The following is an 18116-nucleotide window of genomic DNA, read 5'->3' as shown; positions in this document are numbered from 1 at the left end:
ATGAGCACAGGACCAATAGAGAGCTAATACTGTAGTTGAGGGAGGGCCCTTCGGGGCCCCTCTGGCCAAAGGGCCCCGATGCGATCGCTACCTCTGCACCCCCTATTGCTACGCCCCTGGGTCTGGGGGATGTTGGGAAATGGAACGGAAGCAGCGGAACGGAAACAGAGTGGAAATGGAATGAAAACAGATCTGATCGACTGGTGGTGATCAGATCCGTTTTCACAGATCCGTTTGCCACTCCTATGCAGGTGTGAACCGGGCCTTATTCTTTTTTCTTTTTTTTTTACTTTTTCAGATTTGTTTATTTTTAAATCAGTGTTCCCCCTCAGCCTTTGTAATCCCTTATACTCCATGCAAGTTGAGATATGAGAAAAAAAGCACACCACTGATTCATTAATTCTTTAGCACTTTTTACTTTGAAGAATATGGGACAAAAATGTATTAAACAATGAAGATTTCCTCTCACATCAATCCAGGTAAAAAATATAGAATAGGATAGATAGATAGAGAGATAGATAGATAGATGTTTAGGTTTTAAAATTCATGCTTTATTGAGATGTCAATGCCCTTTTGCTGTTATGGAATTTGTTGAGAAATAGAGGTTTCTGGTTTATCAGCACTTGGTCAAGCATGCAGAGATAGAAGCCAGGAACTTGTCCCAGGCAGCATGGGCACATGGTGTGAAGTCTTCTGGGAAGTGGACAGCCAGGACAACCAGGATGCATTCATTCAGAAGCTGCAAGAGATAAGACTTTGCTTAAATATTTAGTTAACTGTACTTTTGCCTAGAAATGATTGGTCATTACATATTCTTGCTCACTGATTAATGAAATGAATTTTTGTCCACTTTTCTACATATAAGGAACTGAGATTTGTATAGGGAAAAAGCATTTTTTTTAGTTTAACTGTAATTTCTGTGTCAAAGCACTCTGCCTTTGATTAGCTATAAATACTTGAAGAGTGGCTGTAATGCCTGGTACACACCATGCAATTTCCATCAGATAGATGGGTGGAATAAATTATTTCTGACATGCCCAATCAGACTTCTGATCGTTTTTCTGATTGATTTTCTGATTCTGATTGATCAGAAAAACTATCGGAAATCCGATCATACCTATCGGGAATAATCTATTTGACCCGTCTGATAGAAATCATGGTGTGTACCAGTCATAATGCAGGAAACTCTTCTTCACCAAAGCAAGGAAAACACGTCTTTCACCAATCTGAGATTACTTTTTTACATCTACAAAAATTAATAGAATCAGTTTGATGGACTTTAGAGATTCCAAAAAATATCTGTACATGAATCGATTTTTTTTAATTACGGGTATACTATCCAAATTACAAGCATGTTTGTTGTCATCATTTGTACGCCCACATTGATGATAAAAACAACCAAGCATGATCATTCTATAGCATAAAATTTGTGTAGTAAAATGATAGCCCTAAGACCATAACCACTTCGCAACCAGACCTTTTTTCCAACTTATTGACCAGAGCAGTTTTGACAGTTTAGCTATGTCCTTATTTAATCATAAATAACTTTATCCCTACTTAGGACACAGAAATGAAATATATATTGTTTTTTTCAAGACTAACTAGGCTTTCATTGTATGCCATTTTTTCCCTCAAACAATTTTGTTTTCTATGAATTTTAATGGGAAAACAAAGAAAAAAATAGAACAAACATTTCTCAGTTTTACTAATTCCAGTTTAAAAATAAAAGTGCTACTGTAGATAAAAAACACAAATAATGTTTGGCTATTCTTACTGCTTTTAACAAAACTTAGGTTATGTTCCGGTCACAATTTATGGGGAAGATATTTGATTCTGAAAAAATGCTACAGAGTGTATTTTTCACTATGAAATGAGAAAATAAAAGTATTGTTAATAGTAAAAATCAATCTCATTAGCTCAGGAAACATATATTCCCATTCACCAATTAGTGCTGCATCAGATAGTGCCAGAAATGTGCACAGGAGTAAGCCCAATCCTGCACAGCACTGCTTTTGTACAAGTCAGTAGATTTTACTGACCTGTGGCTTGGATGAAGTCACAGAGGACATATATCTACTGACCTGTGGACGAAGTGGTTAAACACGGTTCTTATATTTAAATTTGCTGCCTCTAAAGATGCATGATAAGCAATACCATAAAACAAATGATAACTAGTAATTTAGCACATGGTGAAAAAATGTTTACATCTTAGTTTACCTGGTTTACCGTCAGTATTTTGGTATTACTTAGACTGGGCACCCACTACAGAATGCTAATCGCAATCGCAAATAATTTTTGCAAGCTGTTTGCACAGCAATCACCAAATTCCAAAGCGCAGCTAAAAGCGCTTTAGTGGGCTATGACCCTGAGACTACAATAGAAAAGGTTTACCGGCAAGATATGCGGTAAAAATATATGAAAAATGCAAGCCAACAATTAAACAGTCCAAAACAGCTGATTTAGTAAATAATGGTGCAGTAAAGAGCGATGAGAAGCAATATGAGAATAAGCCCTAGTTATTGAAGGCTATTGTTGTTCTGACCAACCACTAGCTATGCAAAAGATCTTCAGTTATCAGCATGAAAGATATTTCTTAACAAAACCACCTCCTGTGCCCTCATACAAAAAGATGTTTATTGGATGACAGCACAAGAAGTAGAAGACACCACATTGACTATGGCAACAGCACAACGTTGCCCAACTCGACTGAGCAACCGCCAGAACAATCAGTCACGTTTCTACTGAAAAGTAAAACATTACTGTAATTGCGATTGGTTGTGAGTGATAAGCTTTTCTACTCTTGCTCCAGTTCTCTATGCACCTGTCTTGACAAATCAGCCTAACTGAATATGTGCATTGGATTATTTTGCACTGAGATGGTGCCAGTTAAAGGACCACTATTGCCTAAAATTAAAATGAAAAGTTCATATGTATAAAATGTACATTTGACCCGGAATAAAATACACTATAAATGTATTTTTTCCTATGTTGCTGTCATTTACAGTAGGTAGTTAAATTCTGACAGGTCTGATAAGTTTTGGACTAGTCCATCCCCTTATAGAGGATTCTCAGCGTGTTCTTTATTTTCAAAAGAAATGAATGAATGAATGACATTTGCTCAGTCCAACTGGCAAAATAGTGTGCAAATGAGCTGGGAGGCTGGCTGACATCTTTGTACAGATTTTTTTTACAAGGAGTGGTAAAGGAAATGCAGGAACCCCATATAGAAATGGACTTGTCCAAAAACTGTCAGATCTGTCTGCTTTTTACTAGTTAGTGCAAAAAATGATTAAGGTGACATGGTGCCCTAGGCAAGATAGCGGGTTTTGCCCATCGCTGAAGGTCACTTTTTTTTTTTTTTAGTAAGATTTGGTAGCATCCACCAGGCCCCTAGACTCTCTCCAGGCCCTAGGTAACTGACTAGAATTGCCTTGTGGATGATCCGGCTCTGGATTAGTGTAAGCGACAGCAAAATAGAATACGTAATTTATAGTGCATTTCATTCAGCGATAAATGTAGTGGTGTGTGTGTAGGTGTGTGTGTGTGTGTGTGTGTGTGCGTGCGTGCGTGCGTGCGTGCGTGCGTGTACATATTTACATGCGTTTTAAATCGACAACATTTTCATGATAGTGGTCCTTCAAGGAAGTAGGGAGCCATTACTAAGCCCTCCCCATCACTAATTATCCTATAGTCTATTGCACCATGTGCACTTACTACTGGGTTGTCCATCATTTGGAATGCAGTTTATATTAATCAGGACACCCCCGCCATTCCCAACAATATGTTACAGTTCCAATCTGCAAAAGAGGCATATTAACCTGATCCCCTTCTACTATAGTACTAATACTCCACAATTGTGGTAAAATGAATATCTTACAGCAAAGTTCTGTGGATCCACTCTGTTGTGTGCATGCAGGTCCCTCAGGGCACTCAGGGCTTTACTCGGGTTGTCGATATGTTGGTTGGCAAGACCAATGGCTTTCAGCACCTTGCCTCCTAGGGCCTTCACAGCGGGGGATCCATGCTCCAGGTTCATCTTACTGAAGTATGTCTTTGTTTGTGGATAGCACTTAAAAAGCCTGCAAGATATAAAGTGTCATTTAATCTCCAGTAGAATATGATATGATTTACATATATAGTGAACCATTCCTCCCCCCCCCCCCCCCCCCCCCCCATCACGCATAGAGATTTTCCAACATGTCCAATGAAACATTCATTCGATAAACTGCCAAAAACGGATCAAAAGTGAATCCATGTTTGTGCATGGGGAATAGATGGCCGCCATTCTATTAAAGTGACTAGAGTACCACTATCCTGAAAAATTGTAAAGTTTCAAATACAAACATATAAAATGTAGATTTCTCCCAGAGTAAAATGCACCATAATTTACTTTTCTGCAATGTTCCTATCACTTACAGTAAGCAGTAAAAATCTGACAGATCTAACAGGTTTTGGACTAGTCCATCTCCTCATGGGGGATTATTTATTTTCAAAAGCAATTACTGAATCGCAGTTTCTCGGTCCAACTCCCAAAATAGTGTGCAAATGAGTAGGCAGGCTAGCCAACATCTTTCTATAGGTCCTTTCCAAGGAGTGCTTTCGTAATGCTGGGAATACACGGTTCGTTTTTGCCTTCGTTTAAACCTTCGTTTCGATTGTGCCTTTTGTCCTTTTCGATCCCGAAATAATCGGTCATACGGTTAATATCACCACCCACTGTTTCTTTTTTTTTTTCGATTCTGATGGTTTCGTTTTTCCAATGATCGAAGGCTGCAAAGAAACGAAACGAAAATCCCTTTTTACAGGGACGGACTAGCATAAACGAATATATAATCGATCTGAACAGCCATCAAGCCTACCAATGGCTCGATTAGATGGATAAAGAGAGATAATATCAAACATGTTCGATCACTAGTCGTTCGTTTTTGGGGTCTATTAATCGAAACTATAATGAGATTATGACTATTTTCACATACGTTTTCAACACTCGATTCGTTTACCGAACGAATCGAAGGTTTAAACGAAGGCAAAAACGAACCGTGTATTCCCAGCATTAAGATTGAAGAACAAAAACTAAAATGTGCTTTCTTAAAACAGAAAGTATTGGCAATAATTCAGGATGGAGTGAGCTCCGAGATGTCTCCCAGTGCATCGCTGCTGAATATATGCAAATTACCCTTCACTGGGAGACATCTCGGAGCTCACTCCATCCTGAATTATTGCCAATACTTTCTGTTTTAAGAAAGCAAACTTTTGTTTTGCATAACATTTTAGTAAGAGGGCTTTTTGGTCCTTTGCAGCCCCTTATTTATTTATTGTATTTATAAAGTGGCAACATATTACGCAGCACTGAGCCCCTTACACACTCCTAGGAGTTCTGGTTCACCATGATCTTGCTGGGTACTCTGGGTACTCTTGCTGGGTACTCTGTAACTCTGTAAAAAATTAAGGAAATACTGAGAATCCTCCATGAGGAGCTGGACTGGTCCAAAACCTGTCAGATGTTAACTGCTTACTATAAGTGACAGCAACATAAGAAAAATGTCATTTACAGTGAATTGTAATCTGGGACAAACGTATACCTCAGTTTTTCAATTTTTCATGATAGTGGTCCTTTCACATCATCATCTCGACATTGCTTTGAAAAATCGATACGTGTATGGCCAGTATGGGATCCAAGACTTTATAAACACATAAGAATAACATTTTTTGTGTGGCTATTACTTGATTACTAGAGACAAAGCTCACCTCTCCATGAGGTTTTCTCTTAAATTGACAAGGCAGAGGAATTTGGAAGCTGCCCTATTTATATCCTTGTGAACAATGATGATTGCCTGCCTGTATTGCTGATCATTTGCCTCCAATACTTGAAGGGTGCATTCATACTATGCACATTGCGTTGTGTTATGTTGCTGCATGTGAACTCATGTGACCTCAGTGCCTATACAATTGTATGGACATGTTCGCATCACTGTGTTATAATGGACCACGTTGTCCTAATGCACTTTCTACAGTGCATTTCTGGATAAATGTGTGCAAAAAGTCACACCTAACACAGCAATTGTTCATGTTCAAGCATACGATTAATAACGCAACAGACAATGGGCCTGATCCAATTTTCATATTTTTGCATCTGGGCACTTATTCAATTAACTTTTTCTCCAAGTTTTCTCCTAGGAGATAATTTTTAATCCTCTATTTAAATTAACTTTTCAGCACTTTGCAATTGAAAAAGGGCCAAAAAGAAGGTGGAAAAGTATTTTCCAAAATGATTCTGCATATTTTCTTGCTTGCTGTTGGGGTTTAAAAGGCATTATATTGATAAGGTGTGAAAATATCACCTAGGAGAAAACTTAGGAGAAAAAGTTAAAGGGACACTTAAGGCTCGAAAAAAAAAAGCACCGGACAACTGCAGGGGGCTGGTGGAAGCCCCAGGTGAGTAAAAGTCTTTTTTTTTCCGAGCCTTAAAGCGGAATATAACCCTGCATTTCAACTTTGCTCTAAAACATTATTTACAGTATATTATATGCAACCAGCATTTTTTTTTTTTACTAGACCAGCATTGGAAGGGTTACACAGGGCTTTAAAGTTCCTTTAGATTTCTGCAGACGCATCCGAAGCTGAAAAGAGATACATTTTGTTTACAGAAATGTATCTAAGTGTTTAATGTGACTCATCTCTCTGACTGAGAAGGAGCTTGGAGGACTGCCAGAGTGTGTAACTGTTTATCAATAGATACATAGAATGTAACAATCTGAACTTCTGCATATCTCGCCACGGAACTTGAAACGTCTGTGTTTAACCCTTCCAATGCTGGTCTAGTAAAAAAAAAATGCTTTTTGCATATAATATGCTGTAAATAATATTTTAGAGCAAAGTTGAAATGCAGGGTTATATTCCGCTTTAAGTGTCCCTTTAAGTGCATAAGGGTCAGTGGCCCATTTTTAGTAAACTTTTTCTCCAAGGTGATATTTTTATACCTTATCAATACAATGCTTTATAAGTCACAAGCAAGAAGCAAACACATACTTATTTACCTATGTTTTGGTACTTTTGCAATTGCAGAGTGCTGAAAAGTTATTTTCAGTTAGGAAAGGTTGCGTTAAGATGAACAATTATCTCCAATGAGAAAACCTAGATGAGAATAAGGGCCATAATATTGATTCACAGAGCTTTTCTGTTGAATTATCTCTCCTTATTTATCTTATGCATTAGCTTTCCTTACAATTAAGGTGAAAAATAAGTAAGCTTTGTAAATAAACCCCATACTATGAACTTAGGCTAAGGGTGCGTACACACATCTAAATGTAATTGGCCAATTTTACCATGCCCATGTAGTATGAGAGCTTACTTACACAATCTGCTCATTGTATTCACAATCTAGTCGCTTCATACTACATGGAAGTGATAGAATTGGCCATTCATTGGCCAATCAAAATTAGACACAGTCCCAGAATAAGGATGCAGATAAGGTGCACTTACTAATCTTCGACAACACTACCGCATGCTTGTTTTGGGTGTGTGATTCAGACACTGCTGAAATGGGAAAGATCAGCAGGACAGATGGCATTGATATAAGGAAATAAATATGAAAGCCTACATATTCCTGACATTACAGTGTCACTTTGTTAAAGTAACAGTAAAATGCTGAAATTAGGCTCAGTAGGAATAAAAAGAAAGTAAAGCATGAAATGAATGCCTTTTATAACCTATACTGAAAATTAAACCTGTGCGTTTCTTTATCAAGCATGATCTTTTGCATTCCTAACTTCATTGTGCATAATCAACCTTAGTTTTCAATGAAAAACTTTTGAAATAGAATAAAGAGGATACCTTTCTAGTGCTTCACCGCCTAGAGCGTCCTCATGTCCGGAGGCTTTGCTCAAGATAGCCTGAATGGCAGCCTTCTCAGCATCAGAGAAAGTCATTTTTGCTTCTGTGTTGTTGCCGGTAGTTACAGAGAGAGATGCAGGATAGTTGTATTGTTCTGCTCTGCACTCTCCACTTTTATAGAGAGAAGGGCAGCAAGACCTCCCATGTCCAGTGATCAGATAGAAGATACACCCAAAGGAAAACTGCAGCCCATGTACAACTGTGTGACCATTCAGCATCTTACAGATTGCTGACCTCTGGCTTCTACAATCTATTTAGCCCTAGTTAACCACATCTACTGACATGCTGCTATGTTTTATCTTCTTCCAATGAAAAAAAAAAGCTACATAAGAAAAGCATTGATCGATGAAAATGTGAAACATATTTAATAAAACTGAGAAGGAATTTATTGTCTCCTGTAAAGTGCGTATGGTAAAACCTTATATTTATATAAAATTCCTTTGTACTGTCTGCTTTTGAATGGCCTTTGTTGACTGCTCAAGTCCTTTATGTGGGTAGTCACGTGCAAACCAGAACAACCTCATGCAAGGTGATTAGACTTTTCAGGGGGTATCTCTAAGTATATTATTTAAAAGAGAAGAAGGATAGATCATCAAGCATGTTGATTTTCACTGCCCTGTTTACAGAGTAATATGTTTTTACATGGAGACCTCTGCTAATGATCTCAGCATCCTGTCATGAGATTGGCTCACAGTGATCATGTGGTCAAGAGCCAATGAAATCGACTCCGGACCGGCTCAGGGAGCTCTGGGCGTGGGGGCTGCAGTAGCGTGATTGACGGCAGCGGTAGGGTGAGGCAGGCTAATTGAAATCAATGACCTGGTCGGGATAACAGGTCCCAAACAGGGCATACATTTCAATTAGCATGGTCCTGAAACGGTTAAAGACTGGGTTCCACAGCTCTCCCAAGGTTGATATATGTTTTATTACTGTATTTTTACATTTAATACAGATATCATAGTATGTATATAGTGTTGGGTACAGTAATGTATTATCTAGGCCTATTTTTACCATTGACTCTCAAGCACATTTATCCAGCATTAGCCGATCCCCATCGGTGCCAAATAATTGAGACTTTACTGCAAATCATCACATAGGCCTAAATACAGGTATTAATTATTTGATTTGATAATTATATCAAAATATGACTTAATACCATTGTAAAATTCATACTCGCACTACAGTTTACAAAGGTAGTTGGTGTAATGTCTTAAAAAAAAAACTTCTACTCTCTAGCATACAAGTTGTACTCGCTGTGGGACAATCCCAAGTTAACAATTAGCCCTATAATGGCTAACGAGCAATTAACAATTAGCCCTATAAGGGGTACAAAAAAACCTGTTGTTTTATTGCCATGCTATAGTTGGTACAATGCTTAGTGTGAAAGTCCTGCAATGGGTACTATGGTACTAGAAGATTCTTAATCTAATTAGTCTTTCTAGCTATTCTCTGTGAATTTACTCCATCTTGATATAACGACTTTATTGGGCTTATTGTCAGTCCCCAACTGGGATATTTTTATATATATAGCACAAATAAATTCACAGTTGAGCAGAATATACTGATTTGTGTGCGGCCTTTTGTAGGTAAGGCGGCCCAGACTTACATCAAAGGAGCCTATAGGCACAGATGTCCTGGCACCCTATACTCCGCCCTCCATGAACCTAAAAACCCCTGCCGAACTGCATCACACATTTGCTGGCTGGCCCCACAGTCACTTCTCCCTTACTTCCCTTGCCCATCATAGGCAGCTACAGGCAGGGCCGGCTTTAGGGGGGGGCAAGAGGGGGCAGAGCCCCCTCAAATAGACTTCTTGCCCCCTCAAATATGCTGCTGCTTCCTGGTCCATGGAACGCAGACACATTTCCTCTATCTCCGCTGTGCTGTGTGTAGAGGGCGGAGATAGAGACACTCAGTAGCCTGGTCGGGTATCACATGGGGCCAGGCAGCCAGTGAGAGAGGAGTGAGACACTCTGCTCTCTCACTGGCTGCCCGCCCCATGTGATCCCGGCCAGCCAGCCACAAGTATCTCTGTATCTGAATGAGAAGGATGGGCGCGCTGGGGAGACATGAGAGGAAAAGGCAAGTGATTTATGTCTCCAGTCCCAGCCGCCCAGCTCTCTGCATACACAGGACACAGCCTGTCAGACTGCCTGTGTGCTGCTGATGGACGGCGCTATGTTGTGTATAATGTACGAGTCCCCTGACCTCCCACACTGACCTGAGGACCCTGTGCCCACATCACTGTGATGATTGGTGGGCAGGGGGATACTCTTTTATTAATAACTGATTCCTATCTGCAGCTCAGGGAGCAGGAACAATCTGCACAGAGGTCAGATATACTCTGTGTAATGGCTCACCCCCCTTCTTTTCACTATTCAGTCTCACTGACTGACCTGCCCTCTGCTCTTCTATCTGCTCTGCTCACTTCAGCCTGCATTTTCTTTTAACCCTTTCACTGCCTGTCCTAGCTTCTTAAGCTTTGTGTATCCTAATTTAATCATTTGTAGCTGCTGCTGGTCTCCTATTAAGAATGTCTTAAAGTGTACCAGAGATGATTGACAGTGTTGTATACATACCTGGGGCTTCCTCCAGCCCCATGCGCACAGATCACTCCCACGACGCCGTCCTTTGCTGCCTGCTGCTGCGGTATTGGGTCCCGTTAGTTCTGCCAGTCTACCCAAGGGAAGTGCGCCCTCTACGTATCTCTTCAGTGGTCGCTGGAGAGATACGTAAAGAGCGCAGTTCCTCTTGCGCAGACTGGCTGAACTAACGGGACCCAATACCGCAGCAGCAGGCAGCAGAGGACGGCGGCGTGGGAGCGATCTGTGTGCATGGGGCTGGAGGAAGACCTGGGTATGTATAAAACAGTATCAATCATCTTTGGTTTCCTTTAAGGGTGCCATACATCAGCAACTTGGCAGTGTATTTTTGGTGAAATGCTGTCAGATCACATATATTTTTGGGGGATGCACTACAGCAGAGCTCAAACTATCCCAGCAGACCTTTAACACCACTGCTAAAGTCATGTATATTTGGCCCCACCCATGACCACACCCACGGTCTGCTGCATGACCACGCCCATTTTTTGGCGCGCCGCGCTACGCGCGGCGCAGGGGTTTTTTATGCCCCCTGCAAATTTCTGGCTGCCCCCTTATATGTGCCTGTCTAGAACCGGCCCTGGCTACAGGTGTCCCCTAGCATTAGGTAGCCAGAGGTACCCAGAGGAATTAAGTAGCTAGTGGAGTTCCCCCAATGGAATGCCGAGAGCTGGGTGACTAACCTCTCATTTACATTCCATTCTGGAAAGGAGGAAGGGAAGAACAAGAGGAGGGGAGTAAGCGCCTATCCATTATGAGACGCCTGTGGGCCCGTGCCTACAGTGCCTTATGGTAAATCCAGCCCTGAGGTAAGGTGTATTGCCAGTGCTTGCACCTGTTTGATACATGTATGCAAATACCTACTCAATTCTAGCTTTTGTGTACTACTAAATGTTTATTAGGCTCTGATGCAGTATAGTATTCTTATACTTCTCACCTTAGGCGTGATTCAGATGCAACTGTCACTATTTCCAAGGGTGTGAGACTATGTAAGCATGCAAATGTTTATTCACATGATTCAGTTGTAAAAACTATGCCATGCTAAAGTTACCATAGCTGCAAATGGTCAGCAGGAAGTATGGATTTTTTCAAATTTGTTTTGGTGTTTGTTTCTCTTGATATAATTAGATTTGGGAGGTGTTTATAATTGAAAATGAAAGCAAATGTGAGAAGTGTTTTCACTTGCTCTACTTAGGTGAACATACATTTTGCTCATCTCATGTTGGAGACTTTTGTTAACTCAGTACTTTATTTTCTACTAAGACCCGGTTTAAAGGTTTACACTGGTGGTAAAATACGGTCCTTTCGTGGATCGGAACGGAACGGATCCAAACGGATGCGGGTGGATCAAATGTTAACCTATGGATCCGTTCACATCCATCCATTCAAACGGATCCATTTTGCGCCATCTGCTGCAGCAAGTTTGCTGCAGCACCAATTTTTCCAGACAAAGAATAAAAAACAATTGTGCTACAAGCTCACAGTCTCTTAAGATGAAGAAAACTTCCAGGTAATCTCCAGGACAGCTCCTCCACTGCCACTGTGTTAACTCTTAAAAGACAAAAAAAGAGTTCCATAGGGTAGTACTGTCAGGCTCAGGCTTCCCCTTCACCAGCAATATGCGCCAGAGTGATTTCCACACCCAATTTACAGGCACCAAGTGAGTGTAAGGTACCCCCCCAAACAGCCCGCACTCACCCAGTTAGCCTCTTCAACTAGAGGTATATATAAGCGCTCAGGGGGGATCACAACATCTGGTTCATTAATCAGCCTTAAGGTGGCCCCTAATGATCCAATCTTTTTCATCCAATCTTACCATTTTTATGTAATTTAAGGTAACTGCCTTCAGTATATTCACTCAATTTACCCTTCTACTGTTTTTGCACAGCCCATTCTACAGAAACAGCCCTCACCAAAGTGGTCAATGACCTTGCCCTTGCCAAAGCCGAAGGTAAATACTCCATCCTGCTCCTCCTGGACCTCTCCTCGGCATTTGACACTGTCGACCACTCCCTCCTCCTCCACTCCCTGAAGCTAATGGGCAATCAGGACCTTGCCTTAGCCTGGATCTCCTCCTACCTCTCCAACCGCTCCTTCACAACATTTTTCAATGGCTCCTCATCCACTCCTACACCCCTCTCAGTTGGTGTTCCTAAAGGTTCCGTCCTAGTCCCACTACTGTTCTCACTCTATACTGCCTCAATTGGCAAAATCATCTCCTCCATGGGTTTCAATTACCACCTGTATGCCGATGACACCCTGTAACGATCGGTGTCAGCAAGAACTAATTTTCTGATTATTGGTGATCTGCAGTATCACCAATAATACAGATGTTATACCTGATTATGTGGTGATCTGCAGAATCATCAATAATGCAAGACACAGGACACCCAGGTGTAAGATAAGTGTTTGGTGCAACAGTAAATATAGATAGAGATACCCACTATCCCAGAAGAGCTGGTAAAAGGAGGTATCTCTAAAGAACACTGTAATCAGTACTCCAGCAGGGTGGAGACACAGATGAGTTAGTGATAGGTTCACCCGAGGAGCGGGTGATGCACAGTAAGACAATGTATACTGATCACTCGTGGAGCGAGTGATTCAGACTGTACTGCAGCAGGTGATCACCTGAGGGGCAGGAGATCCAGACAGTACCGCGTAGGTAGTCACCTGAGGAGCAGGTGATTAAGACTGTATTGCAGCTATCTACCTGAGGAGCAGGTGATTAAGACTGTACTGCAGCTATCTACCTGAGGAGCAGGTAATTCAGACTGTACTGCAGCTATCAACCTGAGGAGCAGGTGATTCAGACTATACTGCAGCTATCAACCTGAGGAGCAGGTGATTCAGACTATACTGCAGCTATCAACCTGAGGAGCAGGTGATTACTGAACTGAGAATCCCTCACCAGAACTAAGCTCACTGGTGAGGGCAGAAGAGTCAGACAAGCAGGTTCGGCAACACACGGACAGATACAGTATAAAGGCAAAAGACTGAATCAGAGTGAGGTATAAGCTAAGTCGGCAACTAGATCAGATAGGCAAAGGCACAGAATCAAAAGACGGAAGAGTAGTCAAGGCTAGCAGAGGGTCATAACAAATAATACAATTCAATTAGTACTTTAAGCTATCAACAGAATCTGGCTAAGTGTGGATCCCCAGCTCCTTCTGGTTCTAGCACACTTTCGGATCTGACTAAGGGTCTGAGGGCTGACACGTAGCATATGCAACAGCAGACGAGGAACAACTGACAGGCATGTCCTATATATACTGGGAGCGCTCCTTAGCGCCGCCCCAGTCACTCAGCCAATCAGGATCAGTGTTGGAGTCAGCTGACCGGCTGATCAGCTGACTCCCCTTCTGCTTGCATAACGACGCGGGGATAGCCGCCATGCCGCTCAGCGCTGCGACGGCCTCCCCCGCATTCACCATAGTCCCAGGCACAACTCCATCATGTACCTGCGTGGCGGAAACCGCCGGCTGAGACGCGGAGATAGCCACCATGCCGCTCCCTGTTGCGGCGGCATCTCCGCTATGCTTTACACAGCCAGATATATCTCCACACCCCAGATCTCTCCTCCTCCACCATGGAGGACAAAGTCTCTGCCTGCCTCACATCTATTTCCTCCTGGATGGCTGCCAGGTACCTGAAGCTTAATTTGGACAAGACTGAGCTTCTAATATTCCCACCCCGCCCAGCTGCACCCCTCCCTGATCTGCACGTCACTATCAAAAATACTACCATCCGCCATACCTCCCAAGCACGCTGTCTAGGCGTTAATCTGGACTCTGAACTTTCCTTTAAACCCCACATCCAAGGTATTGTCAGATCCTGCAACTTCCACCTCCGCAACATCTCCAAGATCCTCTCCTACCTGTCCCCTGACACCACTAAACTCCTTATCCACGCCCTTGTCATCTCCCGCCTAGACTACTGCAATTCTCTTTTGTCTGGCCTCCCCTCTAACCATACTGCCCCACTTCAATTGCTAATGAATGCGGCAGCCAGACTGATACATTCTTCTCACTGCAGTGCCTCTACAACTCCGCTCTGTAAAGGCCTACACTGGCTCCCTATCAGCTTTAGGATCAATTTCAAAATCCTGTGCTTGGCCTGCAAATCAGTACACAAGACCTGCCCGACCTACATCTCAGATAGGGCCCAAAGCTGTAGCCAGCGGAGAGCGGAGGGCCCGGCCATGATGGGGTACCCGTTCCCCTGGCAGCGCTGGGTTTACAGGGGAAGTGTGTTGGCCGCCCAGGTGTCATGGGGCAGTGCAGGGGTGAACAAGGGAAGGGGGCGGGTGGTTTAGAGCTGGGAGGCATAGGGAAACCTTCCCGCGCTAGGCGGCGGATGTAAGGGGGCGGGCACTTCCGGCCTGTAGCAGCAAGATGGAAGAAGCTGCTTGCCGGGCGCCCGCCCGTGTCCCAGCGAGTATGGCAGATTTGGAGTTGTTGCTGGCCAGGATCCGGGCGGAAGCGGAGTCGAGGGGCCCCTCATGGGTCCATGTGCAGCTGGCAGCTATGGGAGCGAGCACAGAGGCGGAGGTTGCGGCGGCCAGCGAGCCACCCACGGCTGCGGCAACCAGCGCTCCACCCACGCAAGCAGGTGAGGGGAGAGGTGACGAGAGGAGACTGTCCAGGCCACCGGAGAGGCTTAGCCCAGAGCCCCATGCCAGACCCCGGCGCCGCTCGGGGAACCCCCCTTGGGACCCTCTACCTCCCCCCGCAAAACGCCTTTCAAAAAGCCGGGGGTCTGGCGGGAGGAATCCCAGCCAACAGCAGGAGTCAGCAGGAAAGGGGCCATCCAGTGCGGTCTGCTCCTCACATCCACAGGCAGCGAGAGGTGATACGGCCCTTAGTACCCGCACGGCGTGGCAGACTAAGCGGGCCCAACAGAAGGACTCTCATCCCACGGGTGCCGCCCTTCCCCTGCAGCGACGACCCACCAAGCGCACGGTGGGAGCAGGAGCTTCACAGGCAAGAGCAAGGCGGGAGGAGCAACCAAGCAGAAGGGCATGTCGGGCAGAGGCACTCAATGGCCACAGACACAACATGAACAGCACGGCAGGGGCCCCACAGCCGGAGACGGCTCTGCCTCCGAGGTGGATTCCGCAGTGGAGGATGACGATGCCACAGCGGGTGGATCCGGAGTGACGGCTGGCAGGGACACGCGTCCAGAGCAGCCAGGTGTGGCCAATTTAGCTGCGGTCAATGCCTTAGCCACTTTATTGTTGGGGATTTGTGGGGGAAGACAGGGTGGGGCTGGTAGCCTAGCAGCGTCGGCAGGGTCGCAGTTAGCGCAGGCGCAGCCTTCACCTCCTGTTGCGGCGGTCGCGACGGGGTTGTTACCAATTGGGTCGTCCCTCTCACCAGTGGGAGCTTGGGCATCGACATCCTCGTTATCGGCTTCGCACGCAGGGTTGGTGCCTTTGGGGGTGCAGGTTGTAGGTCCGGCTGCGCAAGGGGGTGGTTCAGGTGGCTCCACTCGCTGCGTTAGGCTTGAATAGTATCCAGTCGGAGGTGGCGGTGCAGACGGAAGGAGCAGTGGGCGGTTCTTCCTTATCTGGGGGGCAGGCCAGGTGCACTTGGCAGACACGTCGCATGCGGAACTGTATGTTTGCTTCAATGGCCTTCTTGGTTCGCATTTGAAGCAGGATGTGAAGGAACGGATCTGGAAGGGCGAATATATTAAGATATTTTTGCTCCTTCAGCTGGAGAAGTTCAATCTGGATAAGGGTAAGCCAGACGAGAAGAAGAGGGAGGAGGAACAGCGCTATAGATTAATACCCTGGACTTTCCTGAACTGGTTCCAGGCTTTCTCAATCCTGGCAAGCGTGACAGGGGAAAAGCAGCCTGAGCATTGCTCAGCACTGTTTGGTTACATGGACTCGATCGGGGAGGCTTATCGGTCGTACGGGGGGGATGCCTGGCTGCGGTACGACGAGCAGTTTAGGCAGACGAAGGCGGTACGGCCGGCGGTTCAGTGGGACCACAAGGATATTACCTTGTGGATGCAGCTGATGATCCCGACTAGGACCTCTCAGTCCTTTCACGCGATTGCCGGAGGGTCGGCCCCCGCTGGCCAGCCGGCTACCCGAGGAAAGGGTATCTGTTGGCAATACAATGATGGATCCTGTCGTTTCGGGCAGTCCTGCCGGTTCAAGCACGAGGCTCCAATATCGGAGGCTCACACGCGGCTTCACACGCAGCAATTTCTAAATAGGTATCCTGAACGCAAGGCGGCTGACTTCTTGAGGGCAGGTTTCGGATTCCAAGCAGTTGTTTGTTGCGGTCGGACCCCCCTTTTAGGAATTTAAAGTCTGCCTATAAGCTACCGGGTGTTGTGGACAAGAAGATGGCTAAGGAGGTGGCAGCGGGTTGGTTGGCTGGTCCGTTCCCTTCTCGTCCTCTGGTTGATCTGATTGTGTCACCGCTGGGCGTGGTTCCTAAAAAAGAACCGGGGTCGTTCCACCTAATCCACCACCTGTCTTTTCCTCGCGGTTCATATGTCAATGACGGTTTGTCAGGTGATGATTCATCGGTAGTGTACACATCATTCGATGCGGGTTTGAGTTGGGTCAGGCGTTTGGGTCAAGGGGCATTGTTGGCAAAAACTGATATCGAATCAGCTTTTAGGTTACTGCCTGTTCATCCTTCGAGTTTCCGTTTGTTGGGTTGTTTTTGGAAAGGGGAGTACTTTGTGGATAGGTGCCTACCCACGGGGTGCTCCATTTCCTGTGCGTATTTTGAGAGGTTTAGCACTTTTTTGGAATGGGTAGTAAAGGATATGTCGACCGTTCAATTGATCATACACTACCTCGACGATTTTTTGTTCATGGGTGCAGCAGACTCTCCTGATTGTGCGTACGCGTTGGCCACTATGTGGCATATATGTGAGCGCTTCGGGGTCCCACTCGCTGAGGAGAAGACGGAGGGCCCTGTAACGGTGTTAAAATTCTTGGGAATTACCATAGATACCGTTGCTATGGAATGTAGCTTGCCAGCTGACAAGGTGGAGAACCTTAAGAATTCCATTTCGGTAGCGATCCATAACAAAAAGATGACTTTGAGGGAGGTGCAGTCTATGCTGGGCAAGTTGAATTTCGCCTGCAGAATCATGCCCATGGGGCGTATTTTCTGCAGGCACCTGGCAATGGCAACCGCAGGGGTATCCGTGCCGCATCACTGCATTCGGTTAACCGCGGACATTAAAGCTGACCTGCAGGTGTGGTTGATTTTCTTGACAGATTTCAATTGCAAGTCGCTGTGGATGCAGGACACGGTGAGTAATTCGGAGTTAGAGCTGTTTACGGATGCGTCGGGCTCCCAAGGTTTTGGTGCCTTTTTCGCCGGGCAATGGTGTGCGGTTCCCTGGGACACATTCTGGGTGGAGGCTGGTTACACTTCCAACCTGGTGCTGTTGGAATTATTCCCCATAGTAGTGGCAGTACAGATTTGGGGATGGCAGCTGGCCAACAATAGAGTTGGGCCGAACCTCCGATTTTAGGTTCGCGAACCGGGTTCGCGAACTTTCGCGAAACGTTCGGTTCGCGTTAAAGTTCGCGAACCGCAATAGACTTCAATGGGGATGCGAACTTTGAAAAAAAAAAAATTATGCTGG

General features: G+C 44.7%; 1 protein-coding gene across 1 annotated transcript; it reads right to left on the bottom strand.

Moving 5' to 3' along the window:
- Positions 1-529: 529 nt before the first annotated feature.
- LOC137525655 (hemoglobin subunit alpha-5-like) lies at positions 530-10467 on the bottom strand. The gene is made up of 3 exons (XM_068246809.1): positions 7834-10467; positions 3878-4079; positions 530-739 (listed from the first exon to the last, which is right to left on the bottom strand). Exons 1-3 carry the CDS (start codon positions 8109-8111, stop codon positions 617-619), a joined length of 603 nt encoding a protein of 200 aa, XP_068102910.1. The 5' UTR covers positions 8112-10467; the 3' UTR covers positions 530-616.
- Between the last annotated feature and the right edge of the window lie 7649 nt (positions 10468-18116).

This window comes from Hyperolius riggenbachi, chromosome 7, assembly GCF_040937935.1.
Source record: "Hyperolius riggenbachi isolate aHypRig1 chromosome 7, aHypRig1.pri, whole genome shotgun sequence".
Taxonomy (NCBI): Eukaryota; Metazoa; Chordata; class Amphibia; order Anura; family Hyperoliidae; genus Hyperolius; species Hyperolius riggenbachi.
This window is presented reverse-complemented; position numbering and strand designations above follow the sequence as displayed.

Excerpts from the sequence above, each read along its gene's own strand:
- LOC137525655 (XM_068246809.1), bottom strand. The coding sequence starts at position 8,111 with ATGCTGAATGGTCACACAGTTGTACATGGGCTGCAGTTTTCCTTTGGG. Across the intron at positions 4,080-7,833 it reads GGCGGTGAAGCACTAGAAAG|GCTTTTTAAGTGCTATCCAC; the intron begins GTATCCTCTTTA and ends TATATCTTGCAG. Across the intron at positions 740-3,877 it reads TGGATCCACAGAACTTTGCT|CTTCTGAATGAATGCATCCT; the intron begins GTAAGATATTCA and ends TATCTCTTGCAG.